Raw genomic sequence first — 19,759 nt, forward strand, 5'->3', positions numbered from 1 at the left:
AGGACCACTAAATGTTCCCGCTGGTGGGCGATGTAATACTAGCTTGGCCATTTTGGCATATTAGTGACAAATGGTGCCGAATTACAGTTAAACAGCAAGCTAAAACATGTTTCTGAGAACTGTTAAGGTGCGAATCTTGGTTTATGTTTGATCAACACTGCATAGTTTTACAGTTTGATTAGAGTTTGGTCTGATTATAAGAGAATAAGATGAGCAGGGAGATCTGGTAAGATGGAGGGAAGTTTACCACAGTTCATTTACAAATACTACACAAATTGTCATGATACTGGTTGAAAAAAAATGTTAAATCCTTTTCATAAAGCCTTAAAACACAAACTTCAAGAAGTACAATACAAATCAGCCCGAAAAGTGCTCGGGCTCTATCACAGGAGTCATATGGGCAGGTCTCATTTCTTTCGGCTCCAACAGCTTCCAGCTGAGTGCGTCATATCCATACTATAAGATTTGTAAAAGGCAGAGCCCCTATATAAATTGACAATTACTTTAAGAAGTTAGAAAAAGTTCAAAATCTCAAGAAAAGCTAGGGTAACTAACCTGAACCTTTACAGATTCAAAACCATGCTAAGGTTTCTTTTATCTATGCTGGTGCTATGGAGTGGAACAGACTCCCTGTTTGCAATAAAGGATGTGCACAACCCACAATCTTTTACAAAAATGGTCAAACAGAGGCTGCTAGATAACATCTCCAAATGAGGTCATGGTTTTGTGCACTGAAATCAGTCTTTAAAAAATAATATACATATGTTTACTGTTGTTTTTTACTGGCATGTTTATCTGTGGGTGGGTGGTAATGTTGGAAAGGAACGATGGAACATAGGGTCAACAATTGATATAAATCCTGGCCTTTGTCGTGTTTGTCAACTAAACTGAATCCGGAAAGATAATTGTATTCTGCTGAGCACATCTGTTCAAGTGATGTTGGGTTTTCCCTTTAGAGACAATGTTTTTGCAGTATGTTGACGAAAGGCTGGAGCACTGACCTGAGATCTGTTCAGGACGAGTGCGCAGGGTGTCCATAAAGTTACTCATAGCAGTCAGTTCCCTCCAGAGGCGACCAACTTGCTGAAACTCTGGGTCACTAAAAAGAAGCTCCTGGGCATCCATGTAGAACCGAGCCAATCTGAGGAGCAGTCAAAAATCACACACATTTAACCTGTTTAACAGCAGATTAAAAGCATATACAGGGGTATAGGACTGTGGCTGTGGATGTTGGTAGATGTCCATAGAGAATGCCCATGTACAGGACCCAAAATTGTGTGCTGCACCCATGAATATAGACCTTCATATATGTGCACACACTGAGGCTTTGAAACCAGTAGAATATAATCCAGATGAATATATTCTGTTTGACTCTACTACATAATCAGCCCTTTTGTCTCAGATCAGATGTTTCATAGGAATTCAACACCTCTGGCTTAAAATGACCTCCCTCCACCAGCCCAGGGTGATGCTTACACTGAGTTGTTGTAGTTGGACACCATGCCAGGAGATTCACCACGGGTGGGGTATTGAAAACAAGGGTTGTTGGCGTTACAGATGATTCCTTGGATCCATGGCAGGACCCCTGTGGAGGGCATGGCCTTGTTGGGGAAGTGGCCTGAGGAAGAGGGGATACTGTTGGTTTTCGGTGCTTCACACAAGTCATTTATAAATCATGAATAAGATATCATATTTCTCTCTTTGTGGATTGAGATGTTTCTGATATTTTTTCTTGGTAAAGAGTTGTTTGCTTACATTCATGTTGGCGGTAAAGTGGATTCACTCTCCTTAGCCACACTAACCCCATGAACAGCATAACAGGCCACATGATCTCCATGAAGAAACGCACCTGGTTGAGAGCACAATGTAAACTCTGTCAATCTGCATTTTATCCTGTTGTTGTTTAAAGGCAGTAAGCGAGTCACTCAGATGTCAGTGCAAGTGTTAGATGTATAAAAACTGAAGTAATAGGCCAATAATGCCCCTGTACTTTGTTCTTAATGGATAATGAATCTTAATTATGCTAAATGTTATTACTGAAAATGTATAATAAAGTTACAGCTGGGTAGCAACACGATATGATGTAAAGTCACAAGACAAAAGCAAAGCAAAAGTAGAACTTTCAAAATGATATGAGAAAGGTCCTTAATCAGTCTTATCAGAATATCATGTTGGGCTATAAGGTATTTTTATAGAATCTGATTTTTGACTTCCATCAATTTTGCAAGTTAGCAAATTGCTAATGCCAGTTTCCGTATTACACCTTTCAGAGGCATTTAGAAGGATAAGTTGACTTTAAAACATAACTAAGAAGTTATTCATATAGTTAATTATTTTGCTTTTGCATTGTTCCACAACATAAACATATTGCAGGTGATCACAAACACATACATCTTAGATGAAAAAAAAAGACTTTTCAGTAAATTAGTTGGTATCATCTGCAAAGAAAGATACTTGAAGGTAATAAATAGATGAGAGGATTTTACCCTCTGCCTCCTGCGGACAGTCCAGTTCTTCCACAGCAGGAGTCTGACCTGTGTTCCTGCCCCCATGGCTGCTCCTTTTCACCCCCGCAGGGGCTGGCACCAGCCGACGAACCTGTACTCAACCAGATCACAATACTCGTATGAGCTAAACAACAGGGGTGTGAATCACAAGTTACATTATGATATGATGTTATTGATTCTTTGGACAATGATACGATGTTTGCTGGTATCACAAAGTCCGCCACGATAAGATACGATACGATGTGATACGATACAATTTAATTCAATTCAGTGGCTTGATATCGATATGAGACAATATCAGTGAATATCCTCATTTCCTCTTGGCTGCATACCATTATCTGCCTGTAGCTAGGCTGTTAGCACTGTTTGAATGTTTATAAAGAATGTGCGCTTGGATGGAAAAGGTGACAAAGACATGCCATGGGATTTTCAAAATATTGATGCATCTTGAAGATGATGGCATATAAATGTTTTCATCTCACACTGATCATTGATTACTGAATCAATATCAATCCAGATCGATGTATCATTACACCCCTACTAAATAAAGCTACCCCATGTTTTACAAAAACATTTATGACTTTACATAAAATTTGCATTAGGAAAGCTTAATGTTGTGGATGATCTCCATAGAGGTGTCCCTCCATTCATCCTGTGATGAAGGCTAGCAATAGCTTTGTAATGAGGTTAATGAGCTCAAGACACTTCACATGGTCAGTGTAAAAAGTAGAACTTTCCACAGTCTATAAACATTCTCTCAGTACTATTCAAGGTTAAAGTCACTACCCAAGAACATTGACTATCGCACACTCGCTGCATGTAACGAAATTAGCTTTAATCTTGGTCATTTACAACTATTATGCAATTTTATGGCAAGCACATCACTAATTACACGTACATTGACTAAATTCCCAAAGTATGGCTATAGTCTAGAATGGTATATCACTTACCTCAGAAGAACACTCACACTGTAGAGTGATACTAACTACATAAAGCATAACACCAAATATTTCACCGTGTGCTCCTTGGGGTTGCTAACACAGCTAGAATCCAGACCTTGTGAATAGTTAAGCAGATTGATTTAATCTCCTTTCTCAGTGCTGGGAGACTGCTAACGCTCTCATCCGTTGTAGAGGCACACATGACCTAACCACCTGGCCTATGTTGTAATCCTGCCCCTGTTATAATCCTTCAAACTGATAGAGAGTGAATATGCAAATGTAATTACAATTTAACAAAAATTAGCATCTCTCTACATTCACAGGCCGTCATGCTGCTTGGTAATAGTCTATCAGCTCACTGTATTACATGGATAAAGCTTTCTTTTGGTGAACTGTAACACCACACAACTTGTGGTGACAATGGGAATAATTCTTAATTGTTAAATTAGTTTTAAAGGAGAAATACAGCCATTTATTTATTTTTTAAAGATATTTTTTAGGGCATTTTAGCCTTTAATTGTTAGGACAGTCAAGTGTGAAGGGGAGAGAGAGGGAGTGACATGCAGCAAAGGGCCACAGGCTGGAGTCAAACCTGGGCCACTGCGGCAACAGCCTTGTACATGGGGCGTCTGCTCTATCCAATAAGCCACCGACGCCCCAGAATTTCGGCCATTTTTTAGATTCTTACAAGTTACTCCTTGGGTCTAAGAGAAATATTAGAAAATATGGACATCAAAAGGTTTTTGGATATGCATAGGTCGCATCGCCGCCCTTTTCAAGAAGGTGGTTGAAGGACTGAAAGAAAGAGGTCTGCCACTGGTTGGAAACTTTGGAAAAATCTTATTCCAATGCAAAGAAGCAAAATGACAAGCAGCTCCAGCCTTTTCACTTTTCCATATCTTGACATGATAAATGACATGCTGGGGCACGTTAACGGGAGTATGCATGGCTGCATGTAAACAGGAATATTAGTGGAAATATTAATTTTCCTTAGCTATGCAAACAGCTTAGTAGGAATATTGTCTTTTGAATGTCTGTCACTCTGCAGTTACACCTCCAAAACACTAGTTGGCGGCGGAGGTTTCTGTGAAGTACTGTAAAGTTTAATTAATTTTAAACACACCCAAAACACACATTAAATATGGACAATTTCAAACACAAGTACACAAATCAGCTTCACTATAACTTGCAGCATTCACAGACAAACACTTGTCTTTATCTAGACACATTTTCCCCATAAATACAACATGCTAATGTTATTAGCACAAGCCTATGGCATTTTACATTGTATAAATTAGCCTAGCAGCTAGCTATCTTTCCGTCTTTTCATATAAATTCAGGGACAACAGAAACATTTAATAAAGGTAACGGTACATAATTTGGCTCCATTACAACTCACAAGGTTCACTGACAAAACAACTGTCTTATACTAAACACGTTTTCCAAGCGGGAACTGCCCATTGGTCCGACAGCCCATTGGTTCGACACCCCATTGTTCCGACCATATTAAACCTATGTATTAAACTCATTCTTCCGAAGTCCATTCCGAAATCATCATGATGCCCTGTGCTTAATGTCTGGTTAGGTTTAGGCACAAAAACCACTTGGTTAGGGTCAGGAAAAGATCATGGTGTGGGTTAAAATAAAAAAGACAGTGAGAAACACATAAGCCATGAGCCTGCTCCGCCTCAAGCCGGTCACGGTGCACTATACGCCCGCCACAAGCCGTTCAGCACCGCGGACAGTCGGACTAATGGGATGTCGAACCAATGGGCTGTTGAACCAATGACATGGACCCTTCCAAGCTTATATAACATGCTAACGTTATTAGCACAAGCCTATGGCATTTTACATTGTATAAATTAGCCTAGTGACGAGGTGAGATTTCGTCTGCTCATATGAAGCCAGGATAAATCACACACAAGACTTAAAATGCTATTTTTGTGGAGGCTTTATTGTCCTCACAATTTATTGTTTCTTATCTGTGAAATTAAAGTAAATAAAAGCTTTGTTTCCACTGAGGGAAATGGTTTCAGCTTACAAAAATAGGCAGGAGGTCTGCGTCGCTGTGACATGTAGTTACATTTCTAGGGAGGTAGGCTCTGTATCGACATGGAGCCTACACCGTAGTTACGTTGTCAATTCAATGTAGAAACATAAATTCCACTTTACTTTACCATTTCTGTCTTTAAGAGAGAGTAGCTAACGTTCACAAACCGTGATTAAACTTTCCCTAGGCCATGGAAATAACACATTGAAATTCTTAATTTAGGTGATCTTCCCCTTTAAAGTTCTGAAAAAGAAAAAAACAGACCATCATGGAAGTTGTCAGATATATTTTAATAAGTTACAAAAGGGTGTTTGTTTTCATGTACCTGTTTTTTTTTTACACTGAACTTTCCAACATTCTGTCAACCTTGTACATTACCATGAAAAACAGATACCATTTAAATAAATGCTGCACTTCCTATTACTTACAAAGAACCTGTAAGGTTTAGGTTATTTAACTAATTCAGTTGTAAAAAGAAAAAAAACAGCTTTGGCTATGAAGAAATGTTATATCAAAATAAGACAGATAATGCCATTATACAATCCAGAGGCATTTCTAAAAGCTTTTCAGATCAGTGTAAGTTGACACCATAAAAGTTCAACAGTATAAAAACAAGTGGATGTATACCCTCTGCAACTGGTGCTCCATAGCATCAACAAATGCCAATGTAGATACCCAGTGCAGCATGTAACAACGATCAATATATTGCTTTATATACAAGTTATTAGCAAAATGATTAATTATAACCTAAATGTAACAGTTTAAAACATTCTGACTCACAGTAGGTAGAAACATGACTCAGAACAGATCTGTGTGAGAGTATTGATAAGTGCACCAAACATTTTTTTTTTCAGTGTTGTGGCTATATGCACTATTGTAACAATTCAAACAGTTTTTTTTGGTATATAAACATACATAGTGAGCCTGGAACAACTTGGTACAAAATATTTGAATAAAAATGTAATTGCACAGTTTAAAAAAAAATTATAAATATTCTGACAAGGTGCCAGAGTGTACTGAGCAAGTGATTGGTAAATGAATTATTGGTCAATCAGGCTAAAATATACAGCATTTTTTTTTAAGTGCATCTTGTTTGTCTTGTCAGGACAAAGGGTACATATAATTGTCCGCATGGGGCCCACAATCATAGTACATCTGGAAATTGTCTTTGCAGCGTCAATGCAGATGAATATGGCACACATTGATCACATTTGAGCACTGTTTTTTTTAGATCTCTGATAACCCATGACTCTCAGATGATCACACAAAATGAGCCTCTCGATGTTCGACCTCTTGGAGGCGTCTGGGCCGTAGTCTCTGGTATACTGGTTTGGCCTGGTTTGGGCCCAGCTCCTCAGGACTAGAGCTGGGAGACTGAGATGGCTCAGCCTCGTTGTCTTCCTCAAGAGGCTCATCTACAGACACCTCTATCTCAATCCCCAACTCCTCCTCCTCCTCGTCATCATCCTCCTCATCATCTTCTTCCTCTGCGCTGTTAGCTAAAACACAGCTCTGCAGCACTTTAGCTTTGCTCCCTGATGGGGGCTTGTAGAACGTCCCTGGGGGAGGCTGAAGTGTCCTGGGAGCCCTGAAAGCTGTTGAAGTGGGGCTGTACTTGGTTACATTGTCCTCCCTTCTTAAAGTCCTGCTAGGTCGCACTGCGACAGTGTAAGGTCTGTTAGGGAAGATGGTGTTCATGTTGCTCCCAGTACTTCCAAGGGAGAAAGATGATGAGGATACGGGCACAGAACTTGATAAGTTGCTGGGGTCCACTGCCGTACTCTCTGTGGGCGAACTGGCCACAATTCTGACAGTTCTGGAAGTAACCTCATGCTTGTACTGTTTGTCCCAAGTTCTGCGTAACGTCTGAGTGTCAATGAATGTACTCCGGTAATGCGTGCCCACTCGCAATTTTGTACTCTCAGTTTCATCCACCTCTTCAATGGACTGATCAAAACTGCCTCCTTTCCTGTCGCCTTGGTCGGTGCTGTTCCGGGTGTTGTTCTCGTCTACTTGGCCTCGGTTGTGTAACCGTTCAGCTGGCATGCTCATTGGCCGGGAGGAGAGTTTATTGCGAGGGTGTCGGAGCTGGACTCTGGCGACGGTGACATGCTGAGAACGGCAGAGGCCTCTCTCGCCAGGTTTCGGGACCTCTGGGACGTCTGATGACAAAACCCCATTGAAGGCTTCCAAATCCACTTCATCAACTTTAAATAGAGAGATTAACAAAAGGTTAAACATTAACATATAAAAGGTAAAAGAAAGATTTTACATCTGGCCTAATGCTTTCAATAGGTTACATCGCTTTGTAACAATACTGACCAGGTTCAAAGTCACTTCCGTCGAAGCTTGGCGTGGTTTCCTGAACCTCAGCCAATAAGTGGGAGGAGGGAATTATGGAGGAATGTCTCTTATACACCTTAGAGCTCTGCTGTAATGGTAACACAAAACACAGTGTTAATCTACCATTTGATGTCAAAATGAATGCCATACCATTAAAATAACACAATCTCATGTTTAGTATGAAAACCAAACACTAATTACCTCCTTAATGTCTCCCAGCGACTTTGAGTGCCGGCTCAGCTGCTGCTCCTTCTCCTGTTGGTTGAGGCGTGTGTCAAGGCGTTGGGCATCGATCTCTGTAGGTGAGGTGCCGCTCAGGGGACTAAGAGGGGTATCAAAGATCATCTGGTAGTGTCTGATCAGGAGCTCAACAATGAGTGCCTGATATGGGTAATCCACCAGAGAGGAAAGGGAAACGTCGGCATCTGCCTGCCTTGGTTTGATCAGTGTTGGGCCAAAGATGATGCCCAGGTTGCTGGCTGTCATTTTATTCTCCTCTGACTGCTCCGTCACCCTGGAGAGAGGAGGGATTATTGCATATAAATTAATAATACAGACTGAGTTTTCTAAAAAATAAGACTCACATTCCTACTTGTGAAATGACTGATTTAATAATGTGTTTTATGGGTTATGTGACTGAGGCTGTCATACCGGTGCAGATGCTCTATGAGGAACTGCAGTGTCTTGTAATGAGCTGGTGGCAGCTGCCTCAGCAGGTCCTTGATTTTGAAGAGGACGCGGTTGAGATCGACGCTGACCTGGGCCGGGGGCACTGGGGTGGGACTGAGCCGCATTGCCTCCAGTTCCTCCACAATGATCCTCTGGCTTTCCTTTGCCAGACCAATGAAGTCATTATAATAGCGGAACAGGATGAGGGGCTCTGGAAGCTGCAGAGGAAAGTGTGAGGGGAGAAAAGACCCAGAAAAACAAATTAAATGAGGAAGTTAATAACAAACAGAGACCAGAATATATAAGTAAATAGACAAGTGGCAAGGAATTAGAAATGAGATAAGCAACTGGGGGACCAGAGGGGGGAGTTTTATACCAAACATAGACAAAGACAAATAAATACCACTGCAGTGGTTTTGTTCTGTAGCGCTAATATTTAACCATCTTGTGTCCTCATTTAGATGAGCCTCTTTGCAGGTTTGAGTAAATTTACAAAACCCCAATACCTATAGTGCTATGGATAACATCTTAAAAGCAGCCCACCTGTCTCAAGTAGAGTTTGAGTACGTTGCTGATGTCGTGGGGATAAAGATCGGAGAGCTCCACCAGGTCCTTGCCATTCTCAAAAGCCTGGCACAGCTTCTCTACTCGAGACTTGGCACCATTCACGCGGTAGATACCCTTCATGGCACAAAAACAAAATGGATTCAACACAGGAATTTCTTAGAAAATAACATTCATTTTGAGACATGTAAATAATTCCCACAAGGCATTACGACTATCATTAGAAATACTGGCAGCCTCTACTGGCCCAAACACTGCATTTTATATTTCGAGACAGTGAATAAATTAATCAATGAATATTTTATTTTCATGTCTGGACATTTACATGACCCATCCCTCATGGGATTATTCAGACACATTAACCTATAATAAAACAAACATTCCGGTATGTCAACCCACCATCATCCAACAACACAATACAGAAATATCATCTGGACATAAACACAACCATTATCAGGAAAAAAAAGAGACATAAACCTCCAATAAACAATGCATCAAGAGATATCCCACAACAAAATTAAATACAAAGCACAAACATAGTAGAGTATCCTCTTCAGGGAAGCCAAAAAGAAGAAGCAACATGCTAAATACAGAATTTCAAAGGTATACTATGCAGGATTTTTCTAAAAAACAATGAAAAAACTCTTTTTATTTTCTGTGTTCGGGACATTTATGGGCATTTTAGCATTAAGGTGAGGTCAGGTCTTTAACTGCAGAATACCTTAATGTTGAGCGCTCTGTTCTCGATTTCCGATGTACACTTCCGTATGATGAAGGGGATGCCATCCTGGCTGTTCTTAGCTGCCTGTGTGAAGTCGATGCCGAAGAGGTGGAGCCTCCCCTGGAGCTTCTTATGGCCACACTGGATGGCCAGGGTTTCCAGACACTTCTTATGGCAGGCTAACGAACACTGCAAACATTTTGAAAGGCATCTCAGTTATGAAAGTGATAAAGTAAAACATATTTAGGACACTGCTGAAAGGCAGAGATTAAAGTAGAAGTGATGGGACTGAATATTTTGATCATTATAGTAGCAGAACAGGATAACAACACGACCAATCAATCTTAAGCTGAGGCTGCATGTTAAATGGGGACAAATAAATACTGTGTTTCTACATCTCTCCTACCAAAGCCAGTCTATTCCAGCTTGTTTGGGCTCTTTACAACTTGAGCACAAATATGTGCACTCAACACAAATTTGGCTGTGAACCACTCCTTAAAATCAAGACTAAAAGGCCAAAGAAGAAAGCTTTATGTTTGGTGACCCCTTGAACCGATGCCATGGAATGATTCCAGTACACTGCAGCGTTAAATTCTTATGTCTTGTCAGTGTGTATTCTACCATTATATAACTTTTGTGGAAAAACAAAAAAAAAAAAAAAAAAGTTTCCAGTAACTGTTTTGTTATTGTCTTGTCTATCCTCAGTGTATCCAATAAATATGGAAAGAAACTGGATCTAAAATAAACAGGGGTGATGGAGGCGACTCCTCGGAAGACGAACAAAAGGTCTTCAGTTTCCACTGCCCGTTCCCCGACTGAGACCAGTTGGTGGATTTGGTCTCTGAGGAGAGCCTGCGGCCAGTTTAAACTTCTCCCTTTATTCAGATGTTTTGATGAGGGACGAGGTGGTCTTTCTCTTTAGTTTTTGTTTGATTTTTGCTCACTATGAGTGATAAAGACGCCATTGTGAAACTTTGGCAGTGTTCGCCTTGAACTTGAAATACTCTGAATGCCGTGGACTCACTACATTTAATGAAGGTCTAAATAGAGGCTCACAGTTGGCGTTTTGTTCCATTAGTTCTAAAACAAAACAGAGGGAAAAGAAACCAAGGTTACCTCCTCGCACTCTGCTCCATGAAACACCACCAGGCTGTCGCACTCTCGACACTTGGACGGCGCTCTGAGCTTCCTCAACTTGTGGGTTTGAGCAGCCCTGGACATCTGGGTGTTTCTAAAGGGACCTGGGGAGCTGGCTGATTCGATTACCATCTCACTTAGACCTGCAGAGTGGAGGGAGAGAAAGAAGAAATTAAGGACAAGCAGCATCATTAGAGGCTATGTTCTTTTCTTCTTGTATATACTGGAGGGACAATCCCACTGGGAAACAGGGTCATTCTCATTCAGAAAAAAAAAAACAGATTGTACATATTCACAGATAAAAGCTAAGGTAGTACACAAAATGCAACTAACAATCCCAAAAGAATTTAACTTCCTGGGTTAATAATGCTGGAAAAATTAAATATACGTAGTGTAAATATCTTAAGAAATAACAAATGTACAAAACAAGAGAAACAACATGTATTACTAAGTGTGGTACGCCCAGTGTGACTCACCGTTATCAGAGGGTGAAGGAGGCTCTCTCTCATCCAGGTCATCAGCAGACGACATGGTGCCAGTGGAGGGGGTTCTGGGTAATCTCCTCTTGAAGTCTCCTAAACAGTAATGCAGGACGCACCAGTGAGTCCACATCTCCACAGTTAGATTAAGTCAATTTTGGTCCTTTCTCCATTATTCTGTCTCCGTGGTCCACATTACAGTGGAAGGAGTAAGCAGTACTGGACTGAGCCCGGAGTGTGACAATTTCCAGAATTTAAAAGCGCCACATAAAAAGGCGTGGTCAGCTTTGTGTTGTTGTTAATCAAATTCTAAGAAGGGGAATGTTGGTGATTCACACCTCTATTGACTGGTAAATTATTTCCAGTAGGCCCCATTTTGATGTTGCTTTTCCAAAGAGCCCAATAAGGAGCCTCATCAGGGGGTAAACCTTTACACTGTTAATACTCTGGGGTTAGATGGAGGGTGAAATGACTCTTACTGCCACCATTTTGATGTATTGCTAACAGTGCACTGGCAAGCTACCATCCTTCTCCAGCCATGGACCTAATGTTACTGGTGAATTATCAAAATTGTATCCTGAAACTTAAGCAAGAATAATTTCAACCAGACAAGTAAACATTCAATGATAGGTGTACAATATATCTTTGGGTTGCAACAGACCCATTGTCACTGTAAAATTTGAATTATTAAAGAGGACAAACAGTATATTTTAAGTATCAGCTGCATCGTCTACATGAACCGACACTAATTTGAAATAAACTTGCCCACATCTTAAAGTGTAGGAAGCAGGCCTGTACATCACGTACTGTTATACAGCAACAGAAAAAACATGGAAAAAAAACCTGCACGGAAACCGCATTTTTTTATATGCTTGCGTGCTAGCAGACTACCAAAGTTGCATCATTCAACAAAGAGGCACCACTGTCAGCGGTTGCTAAGCCACATGATCTGAGATAACACACCAACAAAGTTGAGTGAACATCAAGTTCGTAGGAAAAATGTTTGCAGGCCCCAGGGGCACTTATGACCGTAAGCGCTGAGGAATGCCCCTCCTCTCTATCTGCTGCAATGAGTGATTTCTTTTCTTTGTCAATGACATAAGACTGTTGCACCCGTTATTTAGGACTAGGTATTGTGTAACTGTGGGAAACCAGATGATTTGGCTTTCTTGGTTAGGCAGTAAACATAAAAGCCTGACAGGAAGTACGTGTGTTTTATTGTACCTATTACAACATAGTGTATGAAGAGATGGTTGAAGCCAATAATCTGTTGGAGACATTTGGATGGTTTCTAATCAATTAATAAGCAGCCTGCCCTTTTTTTGCACAGCTTTCGTCCTTGATCAACAGAGACCATTTCTCTTGTAAAAAAAAAAAACTATCACGCAGCTCACTGCCTGAATGACCCTACCTGGACTTGCAGTGGGTGAGTCCATGGAGCGGGACTCACTGCTCCCTCCAGCACTTTCTGAGTCGCTGCACATCCCTCCGCCCTGGCTGGCCGAAGCCCAGGGACGAAATGAGGCCTGCATCCGAAGTGCTGGATAAAAACATATCACAACATTGAAAGGCAAAATAATACAGCCCACTCTTTTAAGTTTCCCATTTCTGTTCATTATATATAAAGTATAAATGTTACTGAAATCATTAGTTTCCAATTAAAATCTCAGATTGCTTAAAGACCACTGAAATTATTCTCAGGCATCTTTATGAGAAGAACTCATGCACACACTCACACAAACACACAGCCTTCAGTAGTGTTTATATATGAAGCTTACTACTATCTTAGATATCTGTTATCTTTGCCCCTACATAGGCCTAAGAGTCATGAGCCCGTTAACCAGTGGTGGACCTACAGCATCTACACAGTTCTGCCTGAAAAGGTCTGAGTGGATCAACACAAGGACACTGGCCACATGTTAAAGCTACAGTTTGGTCTCAAGAGACTAAAGGTAATGTAGAGGATATTACCACAGTGCTTACAATTAAATCTCTTGACCAAAACAGCAGAACACTTACATGTTTAAAGATTATAAGACACTTAATGAGAGCAGGAGCTAACAGGCCAGATGTAAACCTGCGTACCTTGGATGTCAGTGCTGCTGCTGGAGTGCCTCTCTGCAACCTTGGCATGCTGGGCAGAGATGGGACCTTCGACGTCGTCTGTACCGAGGAGGTCAGAGGTCACAGATGAATGTGACAGGTTACTGTGGGACGAGTGGCTGCCAGTTAGCGACCGCTTGCTGAAAGGCATTCTGGGAAAATGACAGAATGAAAATAATTCTGTTGTTGATAGTAAGCTCACAGTGCCTGAAAGGACTGAGGTTTAAGCAAGGTGCATTTTTGACAAGCGAAACAGATACTGTGACTTTTGGACTTTATTCAGTATATCCGAATCTGTAACATTTTCTTGAACTGTATTGTAAGCAGGTTAGAGGTCCAGTAAAACAACAGTGTATCATTGTAATGGAACATTAAAAAGAAACCACGTTAATTTCCAGGGCTGGTACCTGCGGTTATTCCACAGCCTAGTTAATAACATGTCGGGCAGGAAATCCAAAGTGTGGGATCATTTTGAGAAGGTGAAGGACGAACCCAAGGTGATATGTAAACTCATCTTCATTGGTCGACTACAAACATGACGTATCATCTGAAACATGGAAGTAGCTACATGCCCATTAGCCCACAGCGTCATTAACAGGCGGCTCGCTCAGTGTGTGACGTGCACTTGTAGATAAAATATAGGCCTATATTAATGAAGGTTCATTAGTACGGTTTTGTATTTCTCTGTAATGTAGCACAGTGTTAACAATGTTACTGATACTATTCTTTCTCACACCTCCAACTCAAACCATTGTGTTGCCCCACCTAAGATATATCATTTAATAATTACATTAATATCGTAAACATGCAGGCGACTTGTTGACTAATGGCCCTAAATGATGACTATTGATCGACTAGAAAAATTCTTAGTCGGGGGCAGCCCCACATATAAGTGTATGCCTCTCTGGTTTTTTTTGTTTTGTTTTGTTTTGTTTTTTTCCCTGGTATGTCACATTCAACATCACGAACATGCCAGAAAACAGCTTGGAGACCAGTTAAAAATGTCACAGTGGATAATTCAAACTCAGTACTGACTAATTTGGAATGGCATTCAAGTGCTGCTTGGATGGAGACAGACAGATTGTGTGGCTGAGATGACAAAAAGTTGCTGATGGTCGTGGCAGAAAAGGGGTGAAAATAAGCGCGCAACCCAGGTGTTAGTTTCTATCACTGCCAATCAGAGCTGAAGCTGATAAAAACCTGTGACTACTGCGGAGTCATTTGTCCCAGGAATAAATGCTGATTGTAACTTCCCACTAAAGACAAAAGCCAGATACTGATGGGTTTTCTTTAGACACAACTGAGTTTTTGTTGAGATACTCTCTGTGTTCAGTTGGAGTAAGAATTTACTTAAGTCATGACATTATTATCTATGGTCCAAAATTTTTAAAAAGGGTCTGAAGGAGCTTTGCAAATAATACAACAACAGTAAACTCTGCCCTAAATCTGGACAAGGTTAAACCCAGACTGCAACACCCTTCCACAAACAGCAAAGCACTATCAGTCCACTCAGCCCTGACTTCTTCCTGTTTTTCTCGCTGGGTTAAATTGACATTTCACAGTATTCACATTTAAGACCAACAATAATACAGTCAATGATAGCATTCCTCTCTTCATGCAATTCCAAATTAGATCTGAATTTGTAATTCCAATACTGCGGGATCAAACTGCAAAAAAGATTTCCTAATTCCATCAACAGATCCCTGAATAATCACGATATCATGAGATCAGCTGCGCCCTACCATCAAAGAAAGCAGTTAATTAGAGTTTAACGTGATTAACTGATGGGCTTGTCAACGGTCGGTGTGCAATCCAGGTCAGCCATTGTCAACAAACGTCTCCTAATGTATCTCACAATATACAGTATGTAGGTCAGCCTCTATATTTAACCTTTTGAAGACAAATGCTGTTGATGCACGTGAGGATGTGTGTATCTAAGTTTCATTTCCTCTCTCTCCCAAGCTGAATTCTTTTGATCAGAGGGGTCAGTGTTTGGGGGAGGTGGGGGAGAAAACCAAGTAAGAACAAAGTGCTCGCTTATTTCCATCTGTGTGTGTGTGTGTGTGTGTGTGTGTGTGTGTGTGTGTGTGAGACCACAAACCTGTGTCAACAAAACTCTTATAAAAGGAAACTCACTTTTTTTTTTTTTTTTTAACCAAAGCCTTGAAGAAGTGGGTACTAAAAATGACTCAAATGTAAAATGACCACCATGTTTTTCTTGTTAGTCATAAAGATGTGTTTATAGTTTAAAAGCGACTGAAAACTTTCAACGAGGTTTAGTGAAACTGATGGTAAGCCCACTGCCCCGGCTCCTCTCTCCCGTGACCACAGTCATTTCCGCAGGAAGCCCTGGCCAACCCAATTGTTTTACGCTTTCCAAAACAAGCTCCCTCACTCAATCACTCCACCTCTCACCACTGAGGTCTACGGCACCACAGACTGTCACAGTCACTCAGTTTTACTGTATTTACAACCACTTGTTTGCCATAAATAAACAAATTCCCACGAAATCCTATGATGAACCACTTTATCAGTCTTACATACAACTTACAACTCAGTCATTTCCTCGATATAATCTGACAGTTAATATAAACACTGATAATCACTGGGGCTTGCCTGGTTAAATTTAGACACAATCCTCAATAGTAAACATAAGATTTCAGTTTAATTTAAAGGTTTCATTTAAATGGTTCAAGACCTGAAAATCTGATAAGTTAATAACGACAAGAATGTTTTAAAACATTCCTAATTAAATATCTTCTTTAAGACCTATTTGTGATCGTAACATCAATGAATGCAATGCAGTGTATTAGTTGACCATCTGCTTCAAGGGAAACTTTTCAAATTGGACTCAATTTTTACGTGTTTTTATGTCTGAATGACTAAAAGAGACAACCATTTCTTAAAGTGGTCCAGTATTGACAGAAGGCACTGCAGGTGTAGAGGTGTAATCCCTACAGGCAACTGCGCACCATCACTTTACTTCCATTAGAATCGCTTCTTTTTGCCACTGACAGACTCAGATTGTTTAATTTAAGTGTCTAACAACATTATGGACAGGATCCTTACAGAAAAATTAAGCATTTTTCTTATTTTGCATTTCACTGATCCTGCCTGTCTCATTCTGAAATCTCACAAACTTTTCAACATTGTCAAAATCAGCTAAATATTCAGCCATGACATTGAAAATCTTTTATCAGTTCTGTACTCAAACACAGCAAACTCTTCCCAGCACTCCTCTCTTGCAAGATTTCAAACAAGAACAGGACTTCAGCCAAAGGTAAGAAAAAAGGTTTCAATTCTCCGTAGGGTCCTTTCCATAATGTTGTCAGACACTTCTAATAATCTGAGCCTGTCAGCTGCAAAAACAAGAACTTTTTAAAAGACGGAAATTGATGGTGCACAAGTAGTTTTTCCACTGCGGCTGCAGCGATCTCTCTCAAGTTTATCTCCAAATCACTTGCAAACTCCCCAGTGCTAAGACAAGCCACTGAACCCATGTGTTTCTTAGCAGCAGTGTCTTGATGTCTCACCCTGCGTTTTGTGTGACAGCTGAATCAAACGAATGGGACTCCAGACGAGGCCCATCAGTGGGTAGACTCCTGACAAAGTCGATATAGCGCTGGCCCGGCTCGTACAGTTTGGCATTTTCACACAGGCTCTGGTGGTTGACAGGGAGTGATACAACCTGGGCCTGCTGGAGCTGGAACCAGTTGACCGTCACCTGAAACAAGACACAAACACATGAACCTGTGAATCAGGCATAGAGTGCCTCCTCATATGTATGTCCAGGATGTAGCACATTATTTCTGCTATTCAAGTTGGTCTAAATGTTAAATAATCGTGGTAAACATTTTCAGCACATAAGTTTGAACTTACAGCTTTGAGGGTGAGGTCGCACTGGGAGACCATCTCTCGGATTTGAGTGATGATCACACTCTTGGTGTTGGCCAGATCGACCCTCTTGTCCCCGACATCAATCTGACAGGCTTTGCAGTGCTCTCTGGCTTCCTCAGCCTGCAAACAGAAGGAAGACAAATCATTAAAATTCTTGACTCTAGGAATGATAATATTAATATGATTTGACTCCAGATTGAGCACGTTAGTCGTTACAACTGCTGTAAGTCACATGGTCAGATGTTACTGAACCAAAGATGCTTATCAGCGCTGACAGATGCTTCAAGAATGAAGTGTAAGTGATCGCAGAGACTTAAGATCTTAGAGCTGAACTGCATCTTCAGTGTCACAGGAGAACAATTCCCTTAAGACTGATGGTTTGCTGACCAAAGAGTCATTTGTCTTCACTCTAATTCCTGTACTGACTGAGAGCTGATAATGAGGCCCTAAGGAATGTATCAGCTTATATACACTCTGACCCAGCTGGCTATAGTTTAATTGACAGTATGCACTTTGAACAGTACAAATGGGCAGGTCTTTGTTGACATAAATGTTGGAGTCTGGCCCAGAATCCTTCATATGCCTCTCCACGTTTTTCTGTCTCCCTGTAGTTTCAATTTCCAATAAATGCCAACACAGTAAGCAAACCTGCAGTATTTAGGTTCTTATTTTGTGTGTGTACTTGCTGTCAAAGGTGCCTATGAAGCTATTAAGGTAGACTGTGATGTGGCTGGTAGAGGCTGATATTCAATTAGCCAGTTGTTGTGTTTACAGCAACTATGCTACTGAGTAGAATGGATTTTTAAAATGCCAAACAAAGTCACAAAGGTGAAAAAACCCATTATAAAACAACTACAACAATTTAAAAAACACAACCTTTGAGATGAGTTCAGGGCTCAAAGAAACCTACAGTATACCACAGTAAAAGAGCCACAAGCCCAACGGAAGAGGTGTCCTACCTTCTGCAGAGCCTCCTCCTCCAGCCTGCGCCTTTTCTCCAGCTGTTTGATCGCCGCTGCGCCTCCTCCTCCACCGATCTGCTCCTCCTCCAGGCGGCTGGTTGACACCTTGGCCTTCTCATACTCCTCCTGCCGCTGAGCCTGCAGCAGCCGAGCCTTCCTCAGAGCACTGTCTGCCTCATTCTGGAGACACACACATATTTAGTTCATACACAGACAAACATACACACTGCACATACAGTATGTGCAAAAACAGATATGTGCAAATGTGAACACTGATAACAGTCTACAAGTGGCTGATCTCGCCACTTTTTTGTCACTCTTCCACTGGATCTGTCCACTGATAGGAAAACTACCACTGGTCCAACAATGCTAACCAGAGCTAACCAAAAAATATGGCTTTTAATGTTATATCCTTCTTTAAGTCAATAGTAAACTGTAAAAAAGTACAGTTATAGACATACATTTCAATACAGCAATAAAGACTAACTTAAAGCAATTAATTTACAAATGTCTAGGCATACACTGTGTTTAGTGCTACTAGCTTAGTTAATGGTTCTTATTCTATAACATGGACTGGTTGGCCTCGCAGGCTTAACAACTACATGAAAAAACAAAGCATTTGTTTGCATGCATATATTAGGCCCAGGCATTTCAAGAGTGTCCTTGGACCAAGGCCTCGGGTCAGTGAAACATCTTTAGATTCTGTGTGGCCCTCTACAGAATGCAGCCTTTATGGCAATCGACTCACCATTTTCTTTTGCTCCCTCTGCCACTGCTCCTTGACCTCTTTTCGTAGTTTGTCCAGCTCATTCTTTCGGGCCAGGAGAGGCTGGAAAAAAACACATAACCCCCCCAACACAAACACAACGTCAGTAGGTCCTCTTGTTTCCATTACACAACCAGTCCCAGTTAAAAATGGCATCTTTTGCTTTGCTGAATTACCTGCATGAATTTGTTGCTTTGGAGTACTGCTGCGGTGTGAAGTACCAGCTGGCTGTATTCAGTGTCATTTTTGAATGCAGTCGTGTAGATCTCACGGAAGGGCATGAATTCCTTAAACGAGAAGGTGAAATTCTTAACCTCAGTGCCAAACAGCTAAAAGGCAGAAGCAGAATTGTGTGCACATCAGCTGCAACATCGACTCACCTGTTGACTTGCAAGCGTCTTGGCAGATTCAGCCATTTTGGCGTAACTCTTTGCACACTCAATATCTGTAAATAGACCACACCAAAGTTTAGTTTCATTTGACCTCACATATACAGTGCTCTCTTAAGGCCTACAAATGATCATCTACGTGCAATGTGCTGAAGTACCTTTAATTTTGTGTCAACTGTTGGTTCTTCCTTGAAATTATCTCTACCTAAAAACCTATTTAAGCATTTTCTG

General features: G+C 40.9%; 2 protein-coding genes across 3 annotated transcripts in view; both read right to left on the bottom strand.

The window, feature by feature from the left end:
* abca4a (ATP-binding cassette, sub-family A (ABC1), member 4a) overlaps positions 1 to 5,210 on the bottom strand; it is a 51,502-nt gene extending 46,292 nt beyond the window's left edge. Inside the window, exons 1-5 of the mRNA XM_049566120.1 lie at positions 4,848 to 5,210; positions 2,487 to 2,598; positions 1,756 to 1,849; positions 1,477 to 1,618; positions 1,002 to 1,141 (exon numbers count right to left, since the gene is read on the bottom strand). Of these exons, the coding sequence (XP_049422077.1) occupies positions 1,002 to 1,141; positions 1,477 to 1,618; positions 1,756 to 1,849; positions 2,487 to 2,552 (442 nt within the window). The 5' untranslated portion in view covers positions 2,553 to 2,598; positions 4,848 to 5,210. The remainder of the gene's footprint in view (positions 1 to 1,001; positions 1,142 to 1,476; positions 1,619 to 1,755; positions 1,850 to 2,486; positions 2,599 to 4,847) is intronic.
* A 557-nt stretch (positions 5,211 to 5,767) lies between these two features.
* arhgap29a (Rho GTPase activating protein 29a) overlaps positions 5,768 to 19,759 on the bottom strand; it is a 42,787-nt gene continuing 28,795 nt past the window's right edge. For both annotated transcript variants that reach the window (XM_049566115.1, XM_049566116.1), the window contains 16 exons: positions 19,520 to 19,584; positions 19,316 to 19,426; positions 19,122 to 19,202; positions 18,371 to 18,553; positions 17,394 to 17,531; positions 17,048 to 17,238; positions 13,497 to 13,666; positions 12,823 to 12,951; positions 11,409 to 11,507; positions 10,912 to 11,075; positions 9,796 to 9,984; positions 9,054 to 9,191; positions 8,493 to 8,728; positions 8,043 to 8,355; positions 7,821 to 7,929; positions 5,768 to 7,705 (listed from right to left, as the gene is read on the bottom strand). In XM_049566115.1, the coding sequence (XP_049422072.1) occupies positions 6,759 to 7,705; positions 7,821 to 7,929; positions 8,043 to 8,355; positions 8,493 to 8,728; positions 9,054 to 9,191; positions 9,796 to 9,984; positions 10,912 to 11,075; positions 11,409 to 11,507; positions 12,823 to 12,951; positions 13,497 to 13,666; positions 17,048 to 17,238; positions 17,394 to 17,531; positions 18,371 to 18,553; positions 19,122 to 19,202; positions 19,316 to 19,426; positions 19,520 to 19,584 (3,263 nt within the window). In that variant the 3' untranslated portion in view covers positions 5,768 to 6,758. The remainder of the gene's footprint in view (positions 7,706 to 7,820; positions 7,930 to 8,042; positions 8,356 to 8,492; positions 8,729 to 9,053; positions 9,192 to 9,795; positions 9,985 to 10,911; positions 11,076 to 11,408; positions 11,508 to 12,822; positions 12,952 to 13,496; positions 13,667 to 17,047; positions 17,239 to 17,393; positions 17,532 to 18,370; positions 18,554 to 19,121; positions 19,203 to 19,315; positions 19,427 to 19,519; positions 19,585 to 19,759) is intronic.

Source organism: Epinephelus fuscoguttatus, linkage group LG21, assembly GCF_011397635.1.
Source record: "Epinephelus fuscoguttatus linkage group LG21, E.fuscoguttatus.final_Chr_v1".
Classification (NCBI taxonomy): domain Eukaryota; kingdom Metazoa; phylum Chordata; class Actinopteri; order Perciformes; family Serranidae; genus Epinephelus; species Epinephelus fuscoguttatus.